Here is a 27,760-nt window from a genome sequence, read left to right as displayed (position 1 = left end):
TACATGATTCATTTTGGCAATCCTGGGAAAAGCACTGTATCCTCCCCGGTTTCTCCTCTCTTCCCCCCTCCCCCATCCCCCATCACTGTCCCATCTGCCCCTGAAGCTCCTTTCTCCCTTTGGAAGCAGTCTTGTATACTGTCACTCGATTATCTGAGAAATATTACTTATTTCAAAACGGTTCTGTAGGGAGGACCTGAAAGGCATCTAGTGGGAATAATCAGCCCTTCTAAAGGCCCTTAAATATGTATTTACATAAAAGAGACCATAAATATTCCAACACACGTTGGCATATGACAAGAGCCAAGAAGGTTGCTACTGACTTTGTCATAGTGCTTCTTCAACCCTTCCTTGCAGGAAATGTTTCTCTTGCCTTCCACAAACTCAAAAATCAAAAGCACAGATGTTGCCTAGTCCAACCCTTCAAAGGCTGCTATCCAATCTAAGGCAAAGAAATGAAAAAGGAGGATGAATCTAGGACTAGCACAGGGTGACAGTCTCCTCTTCACTTGGCACCTTTGTGTCTGGTTAAAGATTAGTCACAAATGCAACTCTAGCTAATAATGTGGGTGTGTACAAACAGCCTGCACTCATAGATACTCCCATAGGTATAATGTCTGCACCCAAGAAAAGGAGAACACAAAGTACTCCATAAGGGAAGCATATTTTAAACAAATAAAAAGGGAAGGAACTCCAATTTATATAACATGACAATTTGAAATAAAGAAGTTTCCCCACCCTTCCGATCAGAATCTCATTAATTTCAAGGTCAGAATTCCATTTCACTTTGGGAGACAGATTCATTTAATTTTTCTCCACCCAGGCGTATTCCTGTGTGAGGGATCCATCTCCATGGGGGAATGGCACCACCACACAATGCAAACCAGGCAAACAGAAGAGTTATGGCTTTGACACTCGGAGGGGAATGGATATCCACAGCTATGAGTTCTGACTTGACTAACAAGCTTCCGCCTGCTCTGATGTCTGACACGGGTTTGGGCTTAAAAGACAGCAAATGGAGACAAGCTGGATCTGTTAGGTGAGAAGAAAGGAATCATGATCTCTAGATGTTACTCTGTAGCACATTCGTTTTGAGAAGATTTCATTTTCAACTTGGACTTGGAGGAAAAAAGGGTCAGAACCCTGACCCAGGGCACTTTTAGCCAGAGGTCAGATTACAGCTAGCTTTGATCACTTACATATCCCATTAACAAATAAAAAGTAAAAGAAAATAAAACAAAAACAGATCAACATAATACCAACACCTGTCCAGCAGGTATATTCAGAAGCAGGATCAAAATACACAGGAGTCGACAGAAAGTCAACAGAAAGGCTGGAAAGCCCAAGTGTGAGAACCACACTAGCAGTTGTGCTGTCATGTAGCAGCCTTCTCCCTTAAGTGGGGAGGTCTCCGGCTTACAGACGCTGACATAAAAGACACACTAGCAACATATTTCAAAACCAAAGAGCGATGGATTTACAAGGCAGGTTGATTTTATGATGACTTTTATTGAAAAGGTACGCTGGGTTTAGGCAGATGCCTTTTAGCGCAGGAAAGTTAACACAGTGCCTAATTCAAGGAGACAGCCTGAGGAAGCAGTGCCGACAGGGGAGAGAGCTGCAATGTCTCTATTACTCTCCTCGGCATCATAAAGAGAAGAGAAAAAAATGGTATTCGTGTTGGTGGTTATAGAGAGGACAGGAGTACAAAAAAAATAGAGAAGAGGGGAAAGCAAACCTCAGATGTAGTTTTCTTAAGAAAATAAAATGAAGCAAATCTCAGAACAAAGGGTTGGGTGGGAAAACACCCTCAGTTCATAAATTCTCACCAGGCTTGAAGAAAACTGCTCTGTCTACCCACAACCCAAAAGCTTCAAAACACAATTATTTTCTGATTATATCAGAGCAGAAGATTGCAAGGTTCAGCACTCTAGTCTACAAGTTCCAAATAAAGCTGTAGTTTCAACAATATGAGTGTAGCCAGAGCCCAACAAGGTTCTTGGAGAACATGAGAAAAGCCATTTTCTAAGCAGAAATTAATAATAGCTGTGAACATCAACTATGGAGCAGTCACACAGGTCAACCGTGTCTAGTCCTAAAAGTGAGCCCCAGGATAAGCGTCCAGCAAACCTGTCAAATCCCAAGAGAGGTCGGCTTTCCAGCCTTGCGAGCGCAAGGAAAACACAGCTGTTTGAAATGCTTTATGGTGATTGACGACACCTTTGTCCTTCTCTGAAAAATAGCCTGATGTGGACAAGGGCTGAGAGTTGTGAAAATAAAATCACGTGGAGTCTGCTGGCTGTGATACAATGGAAAAGCTAAAAAATAATACTGCAATCAGAGAGCCATAATGAGACCAGCAAAAAAGAGGAAGGATGGACAAGTTTTTCAGGCCTCCCAAATTCCCTGGGAACCTACACTTTCTAATGAAATGACCTTCACTCCAGTGCATATATGGCACCCTCTTCATTCCACAATCCCCAGAAGAAGCAAGCCAGATCCAGGAGATAAAGCAGTGCTGAGGCCAATCTGCCTCTGGCTACTTTCATAAAAACACTTTCTATAAGAACTATCAGTGCTCATTGGTGAGAGACAAATAAATGTTAGCACTCCATAGCTATCGCAAGGGAAGTGGTTGACCCTTCCCGTCACTAGGAGCATGCACAATGCCGCCGACCTGTTGAACACTACTGGGAGGCAGGGCTAACTGGGGGCGAGGGAGGGCTCCAACCAAAGTACTTACATCTGTCATTCCGATCCTCTGGGCTAGATGAGGCTTCCCGATCAGAAATGAGGCCAGAGACCGCAAAAATCTTCTTCCCAGTGTCATCAACCTTAAGTGAACCGGGGGAACTAGATGGCAGCTGTGTTCCAAAGTCATATTCCTTGCCATCTGCATCTGAGAAGCGCAGGTGGGGAGACTCTGTGTCATGGCAGTTCTTAAGTCGCTTGGCCGGTGTAAAGGCTGACTGATAGCTCTCCCGGTCCTCAGTGGAAGCAAAGGGACGGAAAGCCCCCACACCACTATGATTCAGCATACTGATTGGGGTGCAATCTAGATTTGGGGGAGCAAACTGGGGGTGCAGATGTAGTAAGGAAGGGGGGAAATCACGATTGGCAAAAGTGCCTGGCACTCCACCTTGCCGATGGTACATAGAGGCAAAGGTGTAGGAACCATTGGTGAACGGAATATGCACATCCTTGTCTACTGAGACAGGTACACCAAAGGGTCGTGGCTGCTGACAAGGAATGGAAGCATCCCGGCTGGCCTCAGCCGTGGACGCAAGGACCATCAATGCTGGGGATGCCAGAGGGTTGGGAAGGTAGGATGAGTTCTCCATCTTGAAGGCTGCCCGGTGTAAGTCCATCGGAGTCTCTTTCAATGGCTGGTGTCACACAAGAAGCAGTCTTCCCTGGGAGGGAGGCCAAGCGGCACCTTGGATCAGGGCAGGGAATATTACTGGGGAATCATGCCCTTCTAAGACCTGCAGAAACAGCAAAGAGAAAAAAAGAGGGAGGAGGAAAGTCAGGGGGAGGAAAAAAAGGGAAACCCCAAGTGATCGAAACACCATCCTTCTGGCTTACAGATGCTCGGGCAAGAGACACCACAGGCTTTAGGAGCCAGTGGGCAGCAGCAGCAGACCATTTTCATTCAGGAAAATCAATAGACAACTTACTGTGATGTACGCGTAGCTGACTTTGGTCCCTACACGTTCCGGGTGAAATGCGCCTGAGCCCAGGAAAGAAAAAAAATCATAAAACCTCTCAATACAATATTCCCTGAGCAAATGAGCTTTGGAAGGCCAAGTCACCCAGTAGATTGGGGGGGGGGTGTCTATATTTTAAAGGGCTTCCACCACATACCCTAGTCATGGCAGGCCTGATGTTCAGAGGCTAGGTTCTGCTTATGATTTCTCACATCTCCATCCTCTCTTTATCTTCCCTAACAACGCCCAGATACTGAAAAAACCCTTATAACAAGCACACCTAGACCAGGAACATCTGTACAGATTAGTGGGTACAAACTGTACATGTGGCTTGATCATACCCTTTGGCATGTACATAAACATATATCTCTGTGTATCATCTAAGACTGTTTCCAGAAAGAAGTAGCAACATCATAGCAGCAACATCATTTTTGATGCACACCCCTCTCAAATCACACAGCCTTCCTATTCCTCTTTTCTGAGAAGGAACAAAACCTTCATCAATAAAATGCCTGGCGTCTCTAATAATATTTAAAAACATAATGGGTGCCTTTGGCATATGCTCTCCACAAGCGTTTGTCTTCCAGGGGCAGCAAAGAACGGATTGGTAATTTTTTTAGTTATTAATGCACTCACTCCTAAGTAGATTTGTAAACTGCCTTGGATTTGCCATTAACATTTAGAGTAAAATGTTAACAAAATTTCTGACTTATTTTGCTCTGCTTATTGGCCTGGTCAGAGTTGATGTCCAATAAAGGCCCCCCAGAACAAACTGGAGTTCAGACAGACTTCTTTTGGTTTACCTTGTAAATTTAGGTTGTAGTTTTCATAGCCACTGATTGGGTTTCAGAATTTATATTGAATGGGGGTTGGGGGAAAGGGCTATATATCAAAAGCCAGGAAAAGATAGACTTATTAGCTTCAAAAATATATACACTAAGTAGAAACTGAAGGAAACTCAAAGTGTAACCCCAAATCACCACCTGCTACAAAGAATAACCTTTAAATTGAGAGACAGAAATAAAACTGACACCCCCCCTCTTTAAAAACCCACTTCCATAATGGAGTCTCTTTGGTATTCCCTCAAATAGAGAATCCTCAGTTAAACTGCAGATGAATCCTCTCCGCTTAATGCAGTGCAAAGAGAGTATTTCCTTCTCCCATCCTGTAGCAGACGTGTCAATGACTGTTATTAATTGGGAAGATGAGTGGACACCATCAGACTGCTTCCTCATTTGGCATCTTTCCTTATAGACATCATTGCTAAATTACCAGATTATGTATCTCACATTAACGGATTTTTCTCTCTTCCAAATTTTAAATAACTTTCCTGTCAAGTTATAGCAGTGCAGGGAATGATCTGCCAAGGACAGCCAGTTAGCCTGACAAGTCTGGGAATCCGGTTCTTGGCTGTTTTCAAGTCAGATTAATGGTCATACAACATGAATGCTCTGAAAGTGGATCTAGGGGGTTTCCAAGGGTTCTAAGCAGCTCTTCACAACCGAAATAAATAACTACAAGTCTATCCACAAACCATAGTATGTGAGGCTGGCTGGAGAAAAGAACAAACTTAATACACTGGGGGTCTGGCAAAAATGTTTCTTCCCCAAAATAACTACCCCCAGGATTCACTTTCTATTTTTGCTTCCTGGATCACCTCATTATAATAAATGAGTTTCATAAATTAATAATCTGGTGACAGCACCGGACACTCCAATAGAACACAGTGAATCACTCAAACCTGCTTATTCATTTGAAAACTTCATTATACCGAAAATAAATCAACAATATTTTTCCAGGCCACATCTCTTTTACTCCACTGTGTGGGCGTTGGTCTCTGAGGGGGAGGAGGGGTGTTTTTTCTTTTCTCTTTTCTTTCTCCCCCCTCCTCACATTAACAACTTGTATAGATGAGGCTTCAGCAGACCACAGTCATTATGAAAATCTATAGTTAATACACTCCCAATGTCAAAATGTCATGGGTTTAAACACAGAACCCAAAATAAGAAAACTAACTGACCCTCTTAATTAAAAAAATATGGATTGTAAGATAATCAGCTTGATGGAGCATTTGGGTGACTGTAAAGAACCGGGCAGAGGGAAAGTAAGTAACTGTTACTTTTCTGCCTCTATGCTGATTTTTTTTAATTTAGCACTTCGTGCAAATCCAGATTAAAATAACTCCAGCTATTGATCCGAGCAGTGGAATTGACATTAATTTTAGTTCACTTCTCACTTTGCAAAGGGATCAATAGGAAGTAATAACAGCTGACATCCCCGCTGAAAGGAGGAGAAAGAAGGGCTGAAGACAGAAATCGAAAAGCAACCAAATAAATCATCAGCTACTTTTCCACGGCATCAGACAAACTCCAAACAGATTGCAAAAAGTCTTTGTTGAATTAACTAAACAAGGAGGAGGGATCAATCCACGAAGCTAAATAAATTGTCTGGCAGGCAGTGAGGTTGGACAGAGGGACCAACAAATATTGAGTTTTAAAAATCTCAAATCCTTGACGTGATGGGTTTTGGTTCAGTTCTGTGTGTGTGGGAGTTTGTTTCTTAAATCACACACCCGACCCTGGTTTAAAGTGATTACAAGACGCCAGCTAACTGAATAATTAGTGAGATTACTAATTGCGTGGTTAAACATGCCAGAACCAAGACAAATGAAACGAAGAAACCGGCATTTGGAACGTGAAAATGTCTGAGACTGGGCTGATGCGCAGCGCTCCGCGCTCTCCGGCGCGAACTAACCACTTTAGCACAGAAAAACCGAAAGCCAGAAAGTCCCAGAGAGTGGGCTATCTCCCACCCTTGTCCAGGGTCTGGGCTTCCTGACCCTTGCCCAGGATCGGAGTAGGAAGAAGCCGTGTTGCTGCTGTTGCTGTTGCTGCTACTGCTGCTGCTGCTGTTGCTGTTGCTGCTGCTGCTGCTGCTGCTGCTGTTAGGAGCCAAACCCACTTGCAAATGACTGCCACAAAGCAAGCTGCAAAGGGCTCTCTCCTGGAGCCGAGCTCAGGGCGCCCACCAAACTACCGACTCTGCTGGCAATTAAAATGCACACACAACACTCCTCTGCTTATAACAACAGGTGACATTTTTGTGGTCTCTGAACCGTTTCCAAAAGCCAGGACTTAAAATATAGAACAAATTAAACGATATTTTTTCCTTTGCATAAATAAACTTTTAAAAAATTAACAGGCAACTTAAAAAGCAAAGAACAATGGAAAGTGAGGCCAGAGTAGTTGGGGGTTGTGAAGAACGCAGGAAAGATTTTTTTTTTTAAGTTCACAGACTTCGCTTAAAGAGAATCCCCCCCCCCCCGCCCCAACCCCGCACACCAAATGCCCAGGGGGTATTTGGAAACACCGCCCTAACAGAAATTTTACCACCACACGCGAAAACTCTGGGAGCATAAGGCTAATACGGTTCTCAGGCTATGGCCGACGCCTAAGGTTCAGACAAGGCTGGGTATCAGCCCCACATTTGGATCAGAACCCAGGCCCTGCTTGGCTAAGGGTTGCGAATCCGAGACAACCGGACCGGTCGGATTGTGCGGAGCCGCGGGGATGCCCGCTGAGATAGCGGGTGCACAATTCAGCCGGGAAGAGTCATGACCCGGAAAAACCATCTCTTTGGGGGAAAACGGGGAAAGACGAGATGAAGGCGAAGCCTACATAAACTTGGGGCCATCGTTCAGCCGAGCCCACCCACCACTCGTTGGCCTGACTTCTCTCTCCAGCTCTTGGTTGCCTTTGTACAAAGAATACTTTACAGCCCAACAACCTCCGCATGGAAACAATTTGCTTTAACTTTGGGGAACCAAGGTGCCGGTTTCGCAAAAGCAAAGAAGCCCAAGGGGCTCTGGTCCACAGCCGCGCAAGGCCTCGGGGCAAGGTCTCCAAGCACTCTGCCTTCGAGCAAAGTCCAAGGACCTGGAGCTCCGAAACAGCCCCGCCCCGAGGGTCACCCGGGTCTCGTCGCCGCTTCAGCGGGCAGCAACGGGCTCCTCCACTCTACTTTGGTGCAAATGCGGGCGAGTGTGGGCTGCCGCGTTCCGGGACAGCGGGCATGGGGAGCCGAAGGGAGGGTTTTGCCCTCTGCGCCACCGCCGCCGAGCCGCCGCACCCGGCGCGGTTAGCAGAACAGGTGTGTGTCCCGGCTCGCTCCGCTCCCAGCCCGGGTCCCGTCGGGCACCGGCGGAGGGGCGCCGCCCTGTCCTCGGCCTTCCCCCACCTTTCCCCAGAGCGTAGCGAGCTAACTCACGCCACTTTTGCCGGGTCTTCGCAAGCCAGGAAGAGATCCGAACCGGAGATGCCCGGAGCGCTTTTCCTCGACGCTCTTTCAGTCTTTCCCTCTTTGCTCATTTTCCCTTTGCGGGAAGAGCTGGAGAGACGGAAAGAGGAGGAGGCCCGGCAAGGCACAGGGCCCCTGCCCGCTCTACTCCCCCAGTCCCACTCGGTGCTTCCTCACTGCCCGCCCTTTTTTCTTTATTTTTCTTTACTTTGCGCATTGCCCCTCAAACCGAGTCTGGCGCGGGGGCGAGAGGCAAGACGTGGTTGCTGGGCAGCGTGGGCAAAGAGCGCCGGTGTTTTCCCTCTCTGCTGCTCCCGGGACAAGGAGGCGGCGCAGGCATGAGACCTCGGACAAGCCCGGCCCTCCAGGCAGGCCTGCTCCCCATCCCGATGGCCCTGGCCCTATGCACCCACCCGGTGTGACACGCACTGAATCCGCGGCCCAAGCCACGGTCTTCGGCTAGAGCTGCGGCCAGGGCCTGAGAAAGCAGTACGTTCTTAAAGGGAAGCGGGGGCTTGTCCTTTGCCTCTGGGCAGCCCGAGACCCTGCTACCTCGGGGCTTCCGCATGCCCTCGCCGGCCACAGTCACCCAGGCATCGAGCTCTAGAGCCAGGGATAAACTGGACATCTCCTTGAATGGCCTCACCACTGTGGGCGGCCTCGCCCAGGGGGCCACACGGAAGCTCTCCGCCCAAGTTTGTTGTGCCCTGGAAGAAAAGGCTTTCTCTTACAAAGCACAAAGGCGAAACGCCCAGGCCGAGCCCTGAAAAGCCCCGGGTTGCGGGGGGGCGGGAGGGGACGCCGGAGGCTCCGGAGCGCGGTGGCGGGCCGGACTCCGGGCGGGGAAGGTCGCTCTGCCCAGGCTGAAGAGCGCGGCGGCGGTGGCCGCAGGACTGCAGCGACCGGCGTGCTCTCTGAAAAGTTTTGTTCTCAAGTCGGAAGAAGAGAAATTGTTACTCAGTTTAAGGCAGGTCTAAGATAAAAATAACACTACAAAAAGAGCAACGGCGCCTGAGTCTGCACCATCATCCTCCCTTCTCCACTCCTTACAGCTGCTGGGTGAGGGGTCCTGATCCCCAAAATCCCGGGGGACCCCACGGATTGGGCTGCTCTAAGGCCAGGCAGGTCCACCCCAGCGCAGCCGGGAGTTTACCGGTTGCATTTAGAACAGTCCACCTCTGTGCCAGCACCTGCCTCCTACCATCGGCAGAGGATTCCCCTCACCCCACCCCCCTCCTTCCACACCTTCCACACCCGCCTCCGCTAGAAAAAAAAGTAAGCCAAGCCTCCGGGGACCCCTAGAATCCCCAGCTTCTCCTTGGATACCCCACTCGGCAGGCGGTGTGTTGTGTGGGAGCGGCCAGGATAGTGTCTCAACGGATCTCCCCTTCCTTAACCCTCCCGAAGCCTCCGGCTCCCCACTGAGTACCACCCAGCCCCAGCCCCGGACCCGCCGGAAATCACCGCGGGATACACCGGAGAGCCCAGCAAGAGGGCATTCTTGCGATCGACCCAAACAAAGTGGAAATGGGGCTTATTAGAACATGGAGAAAAGGAGTCCTGCTCCTTTCTCTTGGCTGTCCCCTCACCCACCCTACTAGTCCAATTCCCGCGTCTGGTCCCTCCCCCTTGCACCCCCCAAATAAAACACATTAAGGAAAACTCAAGACGGAAAGTTTGAGTGAGGCAGCGCACAGAGCGCGCCGGGCACCGACGCCGGGAGGCTTCGTCGCGAGGATCTAAGACGCGCCAGTGCAGGTCCCAGCCTCTGCCCCTATCGTGGGGGAGCCGCCCGAATCCCTAGGAGACCGACCCGGAAAGTTAGCCAGGTTCCTGAGCAACCCGGCCGCCCTCGCACCCACCCCTCTTATGTACGCACACACATCCACACCTCCTTCTGATCTCCATACTTGCCGTGGAAATTCCTGGGGAGAACGATCGCACTTTTCAGGACACTGAGGGAAGAAGGCGGAGAGTGTGGTGCATGAAAAGTCCCGGGTGCGCAGAGCCGGCGGAGGCAGCGGCGGCGGCGGCGGCGGCAGCGGCAGCAGCAGCAGCAGCAGGCGGCTGGCCCCGGGTTTGTGCTCGCGAGCTGCCTGGGATTGCATGTACAGATCAAGAGACTCGGTTGGTGTGAGAGAAGGAGCAGTGCTGCCTCTCAGCGCTGGCTCTAATCAGTGAATGAGCCTCCACTCTCTCAGGGACTCGGAGGCGCACACATACACACGCGCGCGCGCACACACACACACACACACACACACACATACACGCACATTCTCTCACACTCACACACATACAGGCACTCTGAGCACTGAATACATTAGGGCACTAAGGGACTCTGGGAAATGGAGTCCAGACCCAGGGAACTCCTGAAGAACAGATCTGCTGGCCCTTAAGAAAGGGCTCAGATAGTCTTGGGGTCGCTAGATGTAGTGGAAACTACAGAGAGCCTCTGCTATTGTTTACATTTCCTCGTTACCAACGCCCCCCCCCCCTTCCCCACAGTCTCAATAAATGGTTTGCTGTTGTCCATTCTTTCTTGAACCAAAAGTGACTAAGAGTAAATGGTAAATCTTTAAGACTGACACCCAAGGCTGCAAACTGATTCCCAAAGCCTGGTTCTCTCATAAACTGACTTTTTTTTTTTTGCCAGAAAGCTCTTACCCACGGTTTCATTCTTAGAATACTTCTCTGGGTCTTTGCCTACAAAAATAAAATAATCATTGAATATGAATAAACTATAATTTTCAGAGGAAGTAAAGAGGGCCTAGTTTAACACAGAGATTTGAGAATACGGTTTTTCATTGGTGTTTTATTGATGTTCATATTCTGGTTCTTTCTCTTCAACTCATTTAAATCATCAAGCACAGAATGACAAATGGGAAAAGAACTAATATTCCTAAGAGCCTTCTAGAAGCCAGGTTATGGAACTACAATGCCTTTAAATAATATAATTGTATCCTTTGATTAATTCTGGAGTTATATTATCACTAGTATAAAAGAGGAAATTGAGGTTGAAAGGGTTTTGTAATTGGCCCAGGGAAACTCAGTTAACAAGTCTAGGATAGCATGTAGTCCTAGATCTGAAAGTAAAGCCCAACCAAAATCTAAGCCTGGTTTAAAAAATCATTCCTTTGTTTAGTGGCTTGATTTCTAAACCTCAGATTTCTCATCTGGAAAGAAAGTAAATCCCCTAGGAGTACCATAACAATAATCCATCCTGCAAAGGATAACATGTTGCCTAAAACAGAATGAGATCCAAAGTTTCATTTTTTATATTATTTCATCATTCTTATGTTTAACATTAAGGTAACATCTTAATATTACTCATGCTTAAGTATGTGTGTTGTTTATATTTAAAATTTTTAATTTACAACTCTTTAAATTAATGGTTGATCGCTTAGTTTATGACTATTTCTGTCTCTATAATTCATGGGATTAGGGTAGTTCATTTAGGAACTTCTAAATCTCTAAATCCATGGTTTAGTCATTCATTCATACACCAGCATTTATTATGTTAGGCACTATTCTTTTCATTAGATTGTTCTTTTCTGCTGAATTGTAAACTCTATGTGGGCAAGAACTATGTTTGTTTTAGTCAACATTATCTCCTCAGTACCTACCAATGTCAATCTGTTATTTGAATAAATAAACGTGGATATAAAAATGGACAAAATTCCTGTCCCTGAAGAGCTCACCATCTACTTGAAAGACAAAGAAAGGGTCAGAAATCAATTTGATGACTCCTGTAATTAGGGTGGCCATATAATTTATTGTCTGAGACAAGTTTGATCATAAAAAGGAACAAAGTTGATAATTATGCTAAGATGACAGGTATGAACAGGGATCATCTTGGGTCAAGCAAGTCATCTTGGGTCAAATGGTCATCCTAGGTACCTAAGGTATTTCATTAATTAATTTTTTAAAAATAGGTGTAGATGGACACAACACAATGCCTTTATTTTTATGTGGTTCTGAGGTTCCAACCTGGGTCCCACCCGTGCTAGGAGAGCGCTCTACTGCTGAGCCACAATCCCAGCCCCTCATTAATTAATTTAACAAGCATTTATTGAACACTCTCAGGTGATATGTTGAAAGAACTACAAGCCACTTGATTCCCTAAAAATTGAAGTAACGAGGCACCAAACATCAATAAACAAGCAGAAGTGGGCCAAATCATAAAAGGCTCTGTATACTAAGCTAGGAAAGTGGATTTTATCCTAGAGATAATAAGAAACCCCTAGAGGGGCTTTTAGGGGTGTAATGTGGTAGGATTTCTGTTTTTAAATAAACACCAGTTGTGGGCAGGCTGGCAGGGAGACAAGAAGCAGGGAGACTAATTAAAAGTCTGTTATAACTAACTCAGTAGAGAAATAGTAGGTCCTGAACCAAGATACTACAGCAGTAGAAATAGGGAAGAGGGGCACATTACAGTGATATCTAAAAGGTTGAATCAAGTAGATTTAGACATTTTACTATGGTGGATGAAGGCAGAAGACCTGTATAAATCCTAAGTAGGATTTTATCATTTGTAGCTCAATACATTATCTTATTTTAATGTTCATCAGTAGTAAAAGGTGTCTTCAAATCAAATTATAGAGTTCCCATAAGTCTAGTGCATACTCTCACAGGTAGATCACAGAGATAAGAATCCCTGTGTCTGGGCTGGGGATGTGGCTCAAGTGGTAGCGCGCTCGCCTGGCATGCGTGAGATCCGGGTTCGATCCTCAGCACCACGTACAAACAAAGATGTTGTGTCCGCCAAAAAGTAAAAAATAAATATTAAAATATTAAAAAAAAAAAAAAGAATCCCTGTGTCAGTCATCAAGCCAGGCATTTTTAATTGCTACCATATGAAATGGTCCTCACTAAGACTCAAGTACTTAGAAACCAGAAGAAATAATCACTGTCTATAAGAACAAAAAATGAAAAAAAATGAAATGTGAGATTCCTGAAAATTATAGCAAAATTATATCATGCAAAACAAATGTGTAATACCTCACTAATTCTCAAATCACATGTTCAGCAACCTCAGCTATACAAAATACAATGAAGCAGGAAATAAGCAAAAAGAGACCCAGAATAGCCAAAATAAACATTACAAAGTCCATGCACTAAAGTTAACACATTTTACTCCTAGGAGAATTCCACAAGCCTTCACTCAGAGCCGATTTACTCTTTCTTAGGTACAATTCTAATAAGCTTGATTATTTGGCTTTCCCATTTACAGCTGATTAAGATTGTCAAATTAAAAGGGGGCAGCCATTAAAAAGAATGAGATAGACTTGAATGTACTGACATGGAAGGATGCCTTTTATATACTGTCAATTGTGAAGAAAAGCAAGTCATAGAACATTATGCATATATGATTTAATATGTGTGTGTGTGTGTGTGTGTGTGTGTGTGTGTGTACACACACATTGACAGAAAAAGGCCTGCAGAGAAACACATTAAACTGTTAACAATGAATATGCCTAAGGAATGGGAGTGTGGGTATGGGTGAGTGACACTAATGAAGGGAGGATTTGGATTTTTTTACTTCATACATTTTTGTTTGTTTCCAATTAAGATGTATTTGTTTTATAATTTTTAATATCCATTACAAAGTATATAAAAGAAGCAAAGGGAACCAGTCACAATGGCACATGCCTGTAATCCCAGTGACTCAGGAGGAAGGCTGAGGCAGGAGAATCACAAGCTCGAGGACACCCTCAGCAATTTAGTAAGGCCCTGTCTCAAAATAAAATATAAAAAAGTCTTGGGATGTATCTCAGTGATAAAGTGCCCCTGGGTTCAACCCCTCCATCCCCCAAAATAAAAGATAAATAAAAAAGGAAAAAGGGTAATGTTAGAGCAAGCACACTGACCAAACTATAAGAAACAGGCACAAGAATTCAAAAGCCAGGCTGGGGTTGTAGCCCAGTGGTGGAGTGGATGCCTGGCATGTATGAAGTCCTGAGTTTGATCCCCAGCACCACCACCACCACCACCACCACCACAAAACCCAGAGAAGAATAGTGTTATTTAGTGTGAAGACACATACACACACACACACACACACACCCACACACACACACACACAAAAAGCCTATCCTATCAGTGGCCCCAAAGGACATCACAAATTCCAACCAGCATAACCCTGATATTTTTAGGGTCAAGTCACCAAAGAACACATTATGCTAAAGTATTTTTTACTTATGAGAACAAGCAAGTGTGTAAAAAGAAATTCCCACCAAAATGATGATTTTTTTCCAATTTTTTATTGGTGCATTATGATTAAATATAATAGTGGAATTCATTGCTACATATTCATACATATGCACGATACAACAATATAATTTGGTCAATATCTTTCCCTGGTATCTCCCCTTGGCCCTCCCCCGTCCCTTTCCTCTACTTTATTGGTCCCCCTTCTGTTTTGATAAGAACCCTGCCAACACACTTTTTTCCCAAAATGAAGATTTATAAACAGCAGATTTGGATACTTTGGGAAGTCAATTACAGTTGTCTGGAAAAGATGTTTTTGCGGAACACCTGAAGGTGAGAAATAAAGGAGATGTTACTTTATATAAGAGCAGGAGTGTTACATAGTAAGAAATGGTCCTGAGTTCAACATCCAGCTTATTGAGTGTCTACCAACTGTCAAGAATACAAAGAATACAAAGATAAATTTTTTAAAATTGTCCTTGCCCTAGAGGACTTTACATCCCAGAAACAGAAATGGATAGAAAAGCAAGTAGCTGTTGTATAATGTGAGCAATGTTATCATGGGGATTCTGAGTAGAGGATGGTGGAAACACAAGAGAGGACTGCTAACTCCGCCTAGAGCTATGAGGAGAAAGAGGCCACAGACAGAGCAGATGTTCAAAAACACAACTACTACATGGGACAACATCTGTGCTTGGTTAAAAGTGACCACTGCATAGGATGACACTTAAATTGGGCTTTGAAGGATAAGAAGCGTTTACCTGGGCTGTTGGGTGTAGCTCCGTGGTAGAGCACTTGCATAGCATGTGTGAGGCCCTGAGTTCAATCCCCAGTGCTACCAAAAGGGCAGAAATGGAAAGAACACTCCAGGATTTCAGGATGAGCAATAGCATATGCAAAAGCCAAAGGCATGTAATTTCTTGGCACATTTAGATAGTACATCTCAAATTTTTCTCCTGGAAAGGGTGATGGTGGATGGTGGTACCTAAGCCATTTCAGACATGCCAATAGTTTGAAATTGATTTATCCTGTTTTATCTTGACAAATGATTGGAAATTTTGCCTTTGACTCCACAAATACATTGTGATTTGATATAAAACCATGTTTTAAATTATTTATCACTTGGTAACACCACTGTTCCAGAAAGATGCACTACATTTTTTCTGGTACTTTCTCATACCCCATGTGCAACTTTACTAAATAATCCAGGGACACTTGTTCCTAATTTGAAAAACAAAGATATGCAGGTAGACTGGAAAATTAAGTCAATGGATTGTGAAGGATCTTGTCACATTGAGGAACTGGGCACTCCCATTATCTAGCGGCTCCCTAGTCATACTTCAAGGCTCTGCTTAGGCAAAATCTATTCCAGGAAGCCACCCTACCCAGCAGTCCTCTCTTCCCTACAACCTTGTTATCATAGCAGCCAATAAGTTATCTATCCACTTACCACATGGGGTTGGAATGATGAATTAAGCTTTCACGTTCCTCCATTAGGCTTGGATCTGCTTAAAAGCAAAATTCTGTCTTAATTGTTTTGCATGAAACAAACTTAGCCTGCAGATTCCAGTATTTATTGGAATGAATTGATTTACATAAGAGGACAAGATTCAGGAAGAATTACTTGGTTAGATTCTAAGCTCCTTGAAGGGAGACACTGCTTGCTCACCACTTTTTCCCAAACACTAAACACTCACCTGAAACAGCACAGTAGGTGACTGATAAGTACATAAAATGAATGAATGAGCAGCCATTAAAATTTTTCAAGACAGGAATGACCTGATCAGATCAGGGTTTAGAAAAATAACATTGGAGGCAATGTTAAATGCAAACTATAGAGATAAAACACTGGGAACAAAGAAATTATGGGAAAAGGTGGTGAATGCCTTCAATTATAGTTATTCAGGAGGCTGAGGCAAGAGGATCACAAGTTGGAGACCAGCCCGAACAATTAATTGAGACCCTGTCTTAAAATAAAATGACAAAAAGGCTGAGGATATAGCTCAGAGGTAGAAAATTCCTGGGTTCAAATACCCAGTACAAAAAAAAATTATAAAAGAAGTATGGGACATACGGGTAAAAGAGTATCCTTTCTTAATAAGTGTCTAATTGGCTAATTTGATTAGGTGTTTATATTTATTTTACAAGCCTGATCTTTTTATCCTCTTTAACAAAATCCCTGATGTAGGGTATTCAGTTACCTCATTCAAAAGCCTTCTCTGACCCCAGCCCCCACCAGGCTGGTGCCTCAGCGCACATCTGGAGGTCATTGAGGGCAGTGACTACGTCTTATTCATCTTAGTATCTTCAATGCCTAGGACATGCCTGCTCAATAAATGTTTGCTGAATGAATGAACACATAAATTGATCTATTAGTATACTGTACTCAAGCTCTGACCAAGACACAGAGGACCTAATGATCCCCAGTGTGCAGCTTTCTAGATACAGGAAACAGAACAAATAAAGCAAGACTGGATCTGGAGATACACCTATTCCACAGGTAACACAGGGTAAATTTCTCTCTCTGACCCCTCCATCCTCATTCTGAAGAATAACTCTCATTGAGTGAAAATCAATAAAAGTCATTTTAAGGGAAGTAGGTTTAGAAAAAGACTCTGAAGGAAGAGAAAGGAGGAGGGGAACTTCAAGTTCGACCAATTTGGACTTTTTTTTTATGAGAACTTGTAAGCTTCAAAAAAAACCTTTAACAAAATAAAGTCTGCTTTTTAACACTCTCTTTCAAAAGGAACACACACACACACACACACACACACACACACACACACACTTCTAAGGTCTTTTTGAGATTTCCAGTTTAGGAACCCAAAAAGAAAAAGAAAAAAGAAATTAACAGTGAAAATAATAAATCCTCCATTGTCCAGATTGATATCAACAAGAAACTTTCTCAAATACTTGAAGACAGTTCTCAGAGACATTCTACTACTATAAATGCTGAAATTGACTATCCAGTAACAAATATTTACTGACAGCATACTATGAGTAAGACAGTGAGACAATGCATAGGATGCCCACCCCAGCCCCCTAAAAAGGGTACCAGATACACTTCCTGTCCTCTAAAAAGCTTTCAAATTTGTGGAGTCAACTCATAGTCAAAAGAGAAGTTTAGTAAGACCCAGCTCAATTATAATGCAGATAAAATGTGTATAGAAACTAAGAGACAAATTGTTGAAGGATTTCAAAGGCCAGAGAGACCAACATGGTTTGAGGGAAGCCAATTTTTTAAAATTCTAATTTGTTATGTATGACAGCAGAATTTGACTCAATTCATATTACACATACAAAGCACAATGTTTCATGTCTCTGGTTGTACCCGAAGTAGAGTCACACCATTCATGCCTTCATACATGTACTTAGGGTAATGATGTCCATCTCATTCCACCGTCTTTGACCCCAATTGTTTTGAGACAAAGTGAGATTTAAGTGGATCATTAAAGGAGATGAGATTTTAATATTGGAGGATGGAAAGTTATCACAAGAATAATGCCCATACTGTGTCAGGGAACAATTTACTCAAGGATAGCATCATGAATAGTTTTGTGATGATTAGAGTTATTAAAATTTCTGCAATTAAGAACAACTAAAGGCAGATTTGGGTTGGAGTCCTGTTTCTACCACTTATTGGTTGGATGACCTTGACACACTTATCTTCTGTGAAGCTCAGTTTCCACAATCTTAAAAAGAGACAGTGTTAATATGTCTACTCTTTACAGATGATATGAGAACTAAATGAAAGGCACTCACCACAGTTCTTGGCAAATAATAAGCATTCCATAGGTGATAGCTCTGTATTCTCCCTTCCATGTATAAGTCTGTGGCTGGAAACTTCTAGGGATTGAAATAGAATTGTTTTTACTTTAAAAGTGTAGAATAAAATAGACCTGTAAGGAATAGCCACTCCATCCAACAAAGCAATGATTTCCCTGTTGATTTCCAACTGGAGCAAGAGTTTAGCATCTTTATTATTTGGTTTTGAAGCATCCTTCTTCCTTTTCCTAAAAAATACTCTAAATCCATTCACCTCCACTACCATCATCAAGCTTTTTCTGAGCAATAGAATGTTTCCAGGGGGAAATAGGAAACTGCGGATTTCATATTTGTGTTACTTACACTTATTCATTCATGGGTTCAATAAATATTTATTGAGCACCTGTTTTTGAAAAAGTCAAACCCATCAAGTGGAAATGACTTCAACTTCCTAACCCCTTACTAGACCTCTTTTTCCCTGTTCTCTCCTAATGCAGAAAAGAAACCCTTCTCCTAGTGAGGCTGAATCCTCCACCTGTGCTTTGGAGTTCTGGTCTTCTTTGGGGGATTTTGCATTCAATCTGTTCCTGTTTTCAACTTCTTCTCTTTAATGATTTCTTAAGCATATTTGGGTATCTCTGGGTGGGGTAGGGGGAGAAAGAAAACAAATCTTTCATAGTCCTTCATCCACATCCTTCTCTCATGCTCTCTCTCTGCCCTCTTTCTTTCCCCAGCCAAATGTGTGGAAAGTGTTTCTTGTAGACTCTGCCTCTACTCTCACCTCTCACTTCTCAGCCACATCAAGCTATATTTTGTGCCTGCCATTCCTCAAAAACTGCTATAAGTTTTTTTTATTTCTTATTTTACTTGACCATTCCCTTTTTTTTTTTTAATTTTATTTTTTAGTTTTTGGCAGACACAACATCTTTGTTTGTATGTGGTGCTGAGAATCGAACCCTGGCCACACGCATGCCAGGCGAGCTCGATACTGCTTGAGCCACATCCCCAGCCCTCTTGCCCATCATTGACAGGGTTTCCTTTATGCAACCACTAAATGTTTTTAGGGTTCTGTTCTAATGCACACTTCTTTTCCAATTTTGCCCTTTTTCCTAGGTAAATTATTCACTCCCATGGCTTTATTATCACTGATGCACCTACAACTCTTAAATCCATAGTTCCATATGGGCAAACTGCTTTCATGGGCTCTCCACCAGAAGATTACACTGGAACCTCAAACTTTGCATATCCAAATCTGGATCCATCATCTTCATTCTCAAACCTGTTTCTCCTCTGGTGTTTCCAAACTGACTAAATAATAGCACCAGCTAACCAGTGACTCAAGACAAAATTTACTTTAAATAATAATAATATAATTATAACATATAATTACATTATTATTATTATTATCAGTATTGGGGATTGGACCAGGGGTACTTAAACACTGAGCCACATCCCCAGCCCTTTTGCCCTTTTAAAAATTTTCAATTTTGAGACAGAATCTCACTGAGTTGATTAGGACCTCGCTAAGTTGCTATGGCTGGCTTTGAACTTGCAATTCTCCTGTTTCAGCCTCCTGAAGCTCTGGGATTACAGATGTGCACTACCATGCCCAGCCTCAAGGCAGAAATTTGAGAATTATCCTCAACCATTCCAACTTTATCACCCATGAAAAATTAACTACCATTTTGTCATATCTCCTTGATATTTCTTTTTCTCCATTTTTACCAATATCATTAACTAAGCAACTGCAACAGCCTCCCTTTAAAAAGAGTACCTCTGTTTACATCACTCTCAATGCTTACATTATGGTTATCCATTGATCTTGGGATGAAGTCCCAAATCCTTTATATGTCTACAAGATAATGTATGCTCTGACTCCTACTTACATTTCCAGCTTTGTTTCATGTCTCTTTCCCTGCTTCTCCAGCCACATTGGTCTCCTCTCAGTGCTTCAATATGGCTATTGAAGCATATGGCTCCAACTCTCTCCTAATCAAGATTTTTTTTTTTTTTTTAATACTAAGGATTGAACCCAGGGGCACTTAACCACTGAGCCATATCCACAGCCTTTTTTTTTTTTTTTTCTTTTTGGAGACAGGGTCTCACTAAATTGCTTAGGGCCTGGCTAAATTGCTGAGGGCTGGCTTTGAACTTACAATCTTCCTGCCTCAACCTCCTATGTTGCTGGGATTACAGGCATTTGCCACTGTGCCTGGCTCTCCTATCAATCTCTACCCATCACCTAGTAAGATATTTTTAAATTAATTCAAACTATCAGCTACAGGTCAGCTTAATTTTTATTTCTGCAAAACCTTTCTTGAACTACCTAACCAGAATTGACAATGCCCATGTTCCCATCACCACTATACTGAAATTTCTACCTCTATTTTGCATTTAATACCCTGCATTGTAATTGTTTACTTACATATTTAACTTCCCTTCTAAAATTTGAGCTTATTGTATATCAGGACAATATCTCTAATACTTCACCTGGTGTCTGGCATAATGCTAATGCTCAGTAAAGATTTATAGAATGAAATTGACAAGCTCCTATCAACTGACCATGTATGAGACCTGAAATAATATGGAAAGTCAAAAACAAACTCTGAGTTGGCCTAGCCTTTGACAGATATGAGAAGTTGATAAAGGAGGTGATTTAGGAAGTAAATACATGCAGTTCCAAACAGAAGTACTGATAGTTGTGGTGACATAGGGGAGAATTGATACCTACTGAGAAGATCAGTAATGCAATGGGGGTCCTGAAAGGGGAATCATAAAAGTAATTTCTAGGGTTGAAAGCAGTGTGCTATTGCCAGAAAAGACTAACTGATGGGATTCGATCTAATTTAACAGTCCCAGTTATCACCTGTTGTCCTAACATAATATTGATGGTTCCTGCCCCTTATACTCTCAAAAGTGTTCAAATAAGTCAGATGGTCGGCCTACCAGAAGACTGCATGAATTTGGAAAAAATGAGTGATTTAAGGGCAAGACTATTTGGGACAAGAGCATGACAAAGAATTAGAGTGACTTCAAGTTGAAGGGCTGTGCCAAACTGAGTTATATTTTATGAAAACCTAAACATGAAATGAAAAACAAGTATTCTGTTAACCCCTTATAAGTGGTATTGGTAATCCTTACCAAAACACCTAAGAGGTAGGCATTTGCATCCATACTTTACAAATATAAAAATTGAAACTCAGACCAAGTAACCAGCTCAAAAAGTTTAAAAAGTTAAATAAATAAAACCAAATATAAATAAATAATTGAAAAAAGAAGCCACGTGGGAGGATATCTGGAAGCCACTGACACATTCCTGCTCTGACATTTGCAAGCATTTTGAGAAGAGAAAATGAAACGTCAACATGACACCTTCCCTAGAACATGATCCTTCACTGTAGCTTGCAAAATCAGTGTCCACTATTTCCTGAAGCAATGAACTTCATCATAAGCTACCTTTCTTTTCCCAAGAGAGAAGTAATTTTAGGAAGTAACTTCAGTGAAATATAAAATACATACTTCTATACCAGGACTCATTTGACTTCAAAATGAGCTTATCGTAGAAAAAAATTAAAATATTCAGGGGCCAAAGAAAGTTAATCTTGGCTAAAATGGATGTCAGATAAGATATTATTGCCTTAAAAGAACAAGCAAGAAAAGGCTAACCTAAGGAAAGCCCCCAAATCTATGTGCAAGCTGGGAGCAGTGACAGGTGCCTATAATGTCGTTGACTTGGGAAGCTGAGGCAGAAGAATCTCAAGTTCAAAGCAAGCCTTAGCAACTTAGTGAGGCCCTAATCAACTTAGGGAGACCCTGTCTCAAAATAAAATATAAAAAAGGGCTGAGGATGTGGTTCAGTGGTTAAGTGACCCCGGGTTCAATCCCTGGTACCAAAAACAAACAAACAAAAATTGCCATGCAGCAGTGAAAATTACTTCCAAAGTTGAGTGAAAGCCAAGCAGTGGAGAGACAATGGGAAAATGTCAGAAAGACATGTGCAAGAAAAAGGAGTAGGAACGTTTGGCTGACAGGACTTACAGGTTTGAGGCTAGAAAACAGGTTGACTCTTGCAATGATTCCTTCAAAGTGAGTGAAAATTGCATTTTAGCAGTAAATATCCTTCAATTTTTCCCAAGAGCTGAATAAGTTCTCTTTACTATGCAATATTAGTAGTTTTGCTTTTTACTGCCTCCCTCATTGAACGAGGCCTAATAAGCAATTACACTTGAGCTCTGATGCATCCTTCTCTCCCTTTCTTTTGAAGACTAGTAAGAGGAACACAGCAGTTAGGATTGTACTCCATGGCATCAGTTTTAAGAAGCATTTTGCAAAAATGGATCACATTGAAGAATGATTTGAAACATCTGTCATTCCATGGGACAAGGTAGTAAAAAAGAATAATTTCCATAAGCAGTAAACCAAAACACGGAATAGTTGGAGACTTAGGTAGAACACATATTTCAATATTCTATAGCCATTTTTTTGTTGTTGTTGCTGTTTTGGACAACTTTACACAAACTTGAGGTAGGGGCAGCCAGGTATAATGGTACATGCATGTAATCCCAGTGACTCAGAAGGCTGAGGCAGGAAGATCACAAGTTTGAGACCAACCTCAGCAACATAGCAAGGCCATATTTCAAAATTAAAAAAAAAATTTTAAAGGGATAGTGATCTGGCTCAGTGATTAAGTGACCCTGGGTTCAATCCCTGACACAATTTTTTTAAAGTGAGGTAAATATTATTTAAAAATGCTTCTTTTAAAAATCATAAAAGTGGGTAAATAATTACATTTTCCTTAATCTTTCCTCCTTTTTTTTTTTTTAACCAGGTATTGAACCCAGGGGTGCTTTACCATTGAGCCACATCCCCAGCCCTTTTTCTTATATTTTGAGACAGGGTCTCCCTAATTTCAAAATTATTTTTCACAGGCAAAAATTGTGGGGGAAGGTACTGGGGATTGAACTCAGAGGCATGTGACCACTAAGCTACATCCCTAGCCCTATTTTGTATTTGATTAAAGACAGAGTCTCACTGAGTTGCTTAGCACCTTATTTTTGCTGAGACTGGCTTTGAACTTGAAATCCTCCTGTCTCAGCCTCCCAAGTTGCTGGGATTACAGGCGTGCATCACCACATCTAGCTCCTGAAGGTTAAAGTTTGAAGAAATGCAAGAAGTCTAATTAAAGTTTGTATTTTAAGTCATAATTCAAATTATGTGATCTCTTCTTAGTTTATCTATTAATCAATCAATAAATAAACATTTGTTCAGTGTTTGCTCTGTCAGAAATTAAACTAGACTGCATGAGGGAGTGAAACAAAGTACTATGACAAAGTACTATATTTCATTAAGTCAAAGACAGTTTTGGATTATAAGAAGCATTCCAAACTGGGTGCAGTGGCACATATCTGTAATCCCAACAACTGGAGAGGCTGAGGTAGGAGGAATGCAAATTTGAGGCCAAATGCAAGTTTGAGGCCAGTCTCAGCAATTTAGCAATTTAAGAAGTTCTAAACTATATCTGCACCTAGAGATCTAAGCTCAAGATTCCTGGGCCACTCTTAAGTCCTTCCTTTCACACACACACACACACACACCATCCTAAACTTCAAACACCAAGACCTCCACCTACCCCCAGAGTCTCTCCCAGGATCTTGTCATTGCCGCAGTCTTGGCTGGGCACAGAATCACAAGCCACTCACAGCTTTGTAGATTCAAAAGGAAATTCTTTATTCCCGAACTCACACCGGCCTCTACACACGTTCAGGGGAAATCCCAGTTCTCCCGCCGCCCAATTCACCTACTCCATGAGGCTTTTTTCCAAATACTTTTTGAATCTCACGAGAACTCAACGGGAACTCAAGCAGCAGGAACGCCCTATTCCCAGCAGCAATAATCTTCAACCTCGAACTTCCCTAAAACCCATATTGTCTTAAACCGGGAACGCCTTAAACCCAAGGAGCGGGGATACTTCCTCAAACCTGATCAGCTCTAAACCCGGATCCGCCCTGGTCCTTGAGCAAGGTCACCTTACTAAAGCATACATGCAATGTCCCAGCGAATGTCCTCTAAGCAACATGGGGTACGCTGGCAAGGAAATTTCGATGCGTCATTCCTACTTGGCAATGGCCCTCAGCATGTCATTATAACCTAAGACTCCTCTCTCTCTCTCTCTTTCTCTCTCTCTCTCTCTCTCTCTGTCTCTTTCTACTGGAGTTTGAACCCAGGGGCACTTCACCTCAAGCAATATCCTAAGTCTAAGTTTTCCCCATTTTTTATTTTGATACAGGGTCTCACTAAGTTCCTGAGGCTGGCCTTGAACTTGCAATCATCCTGCCTCAGTCTTCCAAATGGATGGCATTAAAGGCAAGCCCTGCCATACCCAACTATCTATTTTCTCTACTTCTAAAGTCACTAATTCAAATAGTTCATTCTCTGACCTCAGTCCTCTATCCTTCCAACTTGCTTATTAAGCTTATCTGACTGCATCTATTCTTCCCTCTCATTTGAATATCAGTTTATTGACCCCTTCACTTTCCTCTATTACTCTCTTCTTGTTTTCATTTCCCTATCTATTTAGTTTAGAGTTCATAGTCCATCATTTCATTCACTCTCTTAGAATTACTCTCAACTCTGCCCTTGACTAGACTCTTTCTCCATCTTCTAAAATACTATACTCTCCCAGTTCCTCTTACTTCTCTGGCAGCCCTTTTGCAGACATTTCTGCTAACTCCATCCTCCTCAACCACTGAACCTTTAAATATTGGGGTTTTCAGAGATTTGACCAAAGAACTCATCTCTTCATTCATTAGTCTTTCTTCAAGTGACTCAACTCTTCCCAGGACTTCAATCACTTATCAGTATGCATATACCCCTCAAATTACATTGTGTTGTTGGGTTTCCGGAGAGATAAACCTTATGCTTACCTGACATCTTCAAATGGTCATCTCCAAGGTGTCTTCAATTTAGCTTGTTCAAACGTATCACTTGCCCATTCCATTTAGAAATCTGAGCTATCATTGACATTTCCCTCTCTCATTTCTGTTTTTCAAGAAAGAAAAAAAAAAAACTGACCATGATATCTTCTTGTTAAGTTGTTCAACATTAGGGTGAGGAAGCAATTCCTAATCATCCAGGCAAAAAAATCAGATCACTTAAAAAATAGAAGAATAAGCTGGCCTCAAACTTCTTCATAGTGGCATTCAATGGCTGAATTTCTTAGTGAGACTAAGAAGGTTATATCTGCTCAAAGACAGACCTTCTCAAACAAACAAGAATTTGGAAGATAAAGAACATATGAACTGCCAGGTAAGATGGCTCACATCTGTAATCCCAGCAGCTCCGGAGGCTGAGATAGGAGAACCACTGCAAGTTTAAAGCTTCAGCAAGGGCAAGGTGCTAAGCAACTCAGTGAGACCCTGTCTCTAAATAAAAATACAAAATAGGGCTGGGGATGCGGCTCAGTGGTTGAGTGGGCCCCTGAGTTCAATCCCTGGTACCCCAAAATAAAGAACATATTGAACTCTTCCTGGGATGGGGGTGGGGATGGGATATACTTAAGATGAAATCAAACCAACCAAGAAATAAAGACATTGGAGTAAAAGAAATAAAGTAAAATTATTTTGGGGGGGAGGTAAGGTACTGGGGCCTGAACTCAGGGGCACTCAACCACTGAGTCACATCCCCAGCCCTATTTTGTATTTTATTTAGAGATAGGGTCTCACAAGTTGCTTAGTGCCTTGCTGTTGCTGAAGCTGGTTTTGAACTCGAGATCCTCCTGCCTCAGTTTCCCTTGCCACTGGGATTACAGGCATGAGCCACCATGCCCAGAGAAGCAAAATTTGAATTGAGAAAAACAGTGGAACAATGACTTCAAGGTTCTAAGGGGAAGCAAACAAAACTCATAAACTTTATTTTTGGCCAAGTTGTCCTTCAAGTATAATGGCAATGGCTATTATAATGGCTTTCCTCTATTCTATTCCAAATTGCACTGCAGATACTGAAGCTTTCTGTCCTTAGACATGTTAATACCACTGATTAGCAGTCAAACAGCAGCTCCCAAGGGCCTGGGAGAGAGTAGGTTCCTTTCATTACCTGTTGATTAAGTTCAGGACAATTTTATTATTGAGTTCTAAGTACAAACTACAACAGGTTCAGTTTGGAAGACAAGTCTAACTTGAAGAAAAAAAAATGCTGAACAATATAAGATAGTATATAGCAGAGGAAAAGTTGGTAGTACAAGATTTATTGAAGGCTTTTAGGCATGGAACGGAAAGGTGAAAGTGATAAGGAAGACTGGTTTGTCATTCAAAAGCAGTGGAAGTTGGAACCAGGGAACAGAAGGGGACAATGGAGCATGGGAGAAGGGGCAGGAAATTTACAGTAATTTAGATAAGGCCAACTCCAAATTCTAGATTGCAGGCCTCTCTCATGGCACATGCCTGTAATCCCAGCAGATCAGAGGCGGAGGGAGGAGGATCTGAGTTCAAAGCCAGCCTCAGCAACAGCAAGGCTCTAAACAACTTAGACCCTGTCTCTAAATAAAATACAAAAAAGGGCTGGGGATGTGGCTCAGTGGTTGAGTGCCCCTGAGTTTCATCCCTGGTACTACCCCCCAAAAAAAAATCACCTTTCTCTCCTTAGCACTTAGCCTACAGCTTGGCATGGAGGTATTGGGTGAATGTTTAAGTGGTTAATTCCAATCAGCATAGCAATTTTCAGGTGAATTGGCAATTTCAGGGATTTACAAATTTCTTGTACAAACTATCATTTATCCCATTAATTTATTAATCCTACTAATTTGTCTTAGTGTCTTTCTTTGTAATAACAACCACTTATTGAGAGCCGATGATGTGGCAGATATTTAAACATGTTTATATAATCCTTATAATAACCCTATAATGATCTGTAGACAAGCAAAGCAAGGTTCAGAGTTTTTTGTTCATTTGTTTTCAAATATGGTGTCTCACTATGTTGCCCAGACCAGTCTCAACCTCCCAGGTTCAAGGGATTCCCTTCATTCTCTCTAGTAGCTGGGACTACAGGTGCATGTCACCAGGTCCACTTCAGAGAGTTTTAAGAAATTTAAAAGCCTCCAGTTTTCATTGATAGAAAATGATAGCCCAGACACTAAATAACATCACAAATTAAGAGAAATGAAGTTTTATCTTATCATGAAAACAATAATTATGCTAATTTTATGATGATGAAACTCAAGCTAAAACTAAAATATTGATCATGCATACGCATCAGTAAAAAAAAATCACACATTCCCCCCATGTACATATGTTTATTTATCAATTATCATCATTGGTTAATAAGGTAAATTATATACTCAGGAATAATTTATTATAATGTTCATAAATCCATACTTTAAATACCCTTCTTAATAATTTAAAAAAGATTTTGCTGACTTCTTTTCAGATATAATTAGCTTGTAATTGTTTTTATCTGGTAATCTGACTAGGCGCTCCTGTTAGAAGTAAAAGTGATTGCCTACATTTACTTTTTTTGTCTTATTCTCAAGTAATGTTTTGTTGCAGGGATCTTTTCAAACCATCTGAAAAATGGATAGAGGATTTAAAAGTAGTTTTTAGTAGGGCACAGTGGTACATGCCTATGATCCCAGTGATTTGGGAAGCTGAGGCAAGAGGATCACAGGTTCAAAGCCAGCTTCAGCAGTTTAGCAAGACCCTAAGCAACTTAAAAACAGAACTGGGGATGTAGTTCAGTGGTAAAGCACCCTTGGGTTCAATTCCTAGTAACCCAAAACAATCGAAGAACAACAA

General features: G+C 42.3%; 1 protein-coding gene across 1 annotated transcript in view; it reads right to left on the bottom strand.

Moving 5' to 3' along the window:
* Positions 1-3,479, bottom strand: part of LOC113189118 (E3 ubiquitin-protein ligase RNF220-like) — a 193,807-nt gene extending 190,328 nt beyond the window's left edge. Inside the window, exon 1 of the mRNA XM_077791543.1 lies at positions 2,744-3,479. Within this exon, the coding sequence (XP_077647669.1) occupies positions 2,744-3,368 (625 nt within the window). The 5' untranslated portion in view covers positions 3,369-3,479. The remainder of the gene's footprint in view (positions 1-2,743) is intronic.
* Positions 3,480-27,760: the final 24,281 nt, after the last annotated feature.

This window comes from Urocitellus parryii, chromosome 11 (assembly GCF_045843805.1).
Source record: "Urocitellus parryii isolate mUroPar1 chromosome 11, mUroPar1.hap1, whole genome shotgun sequence".
Taxonomy (NCBI): Eukaryota; Metazoa; Chordata; class Mammalia; order Rodentia; family Sciuridae; genus Urocitellus; species Urocitellus parryii.
The sequence above is the reverse complement of the archived record's forward strand: the minus strand, read 5'-3'. Positions and strand labels throughout refer to the sequence as shown.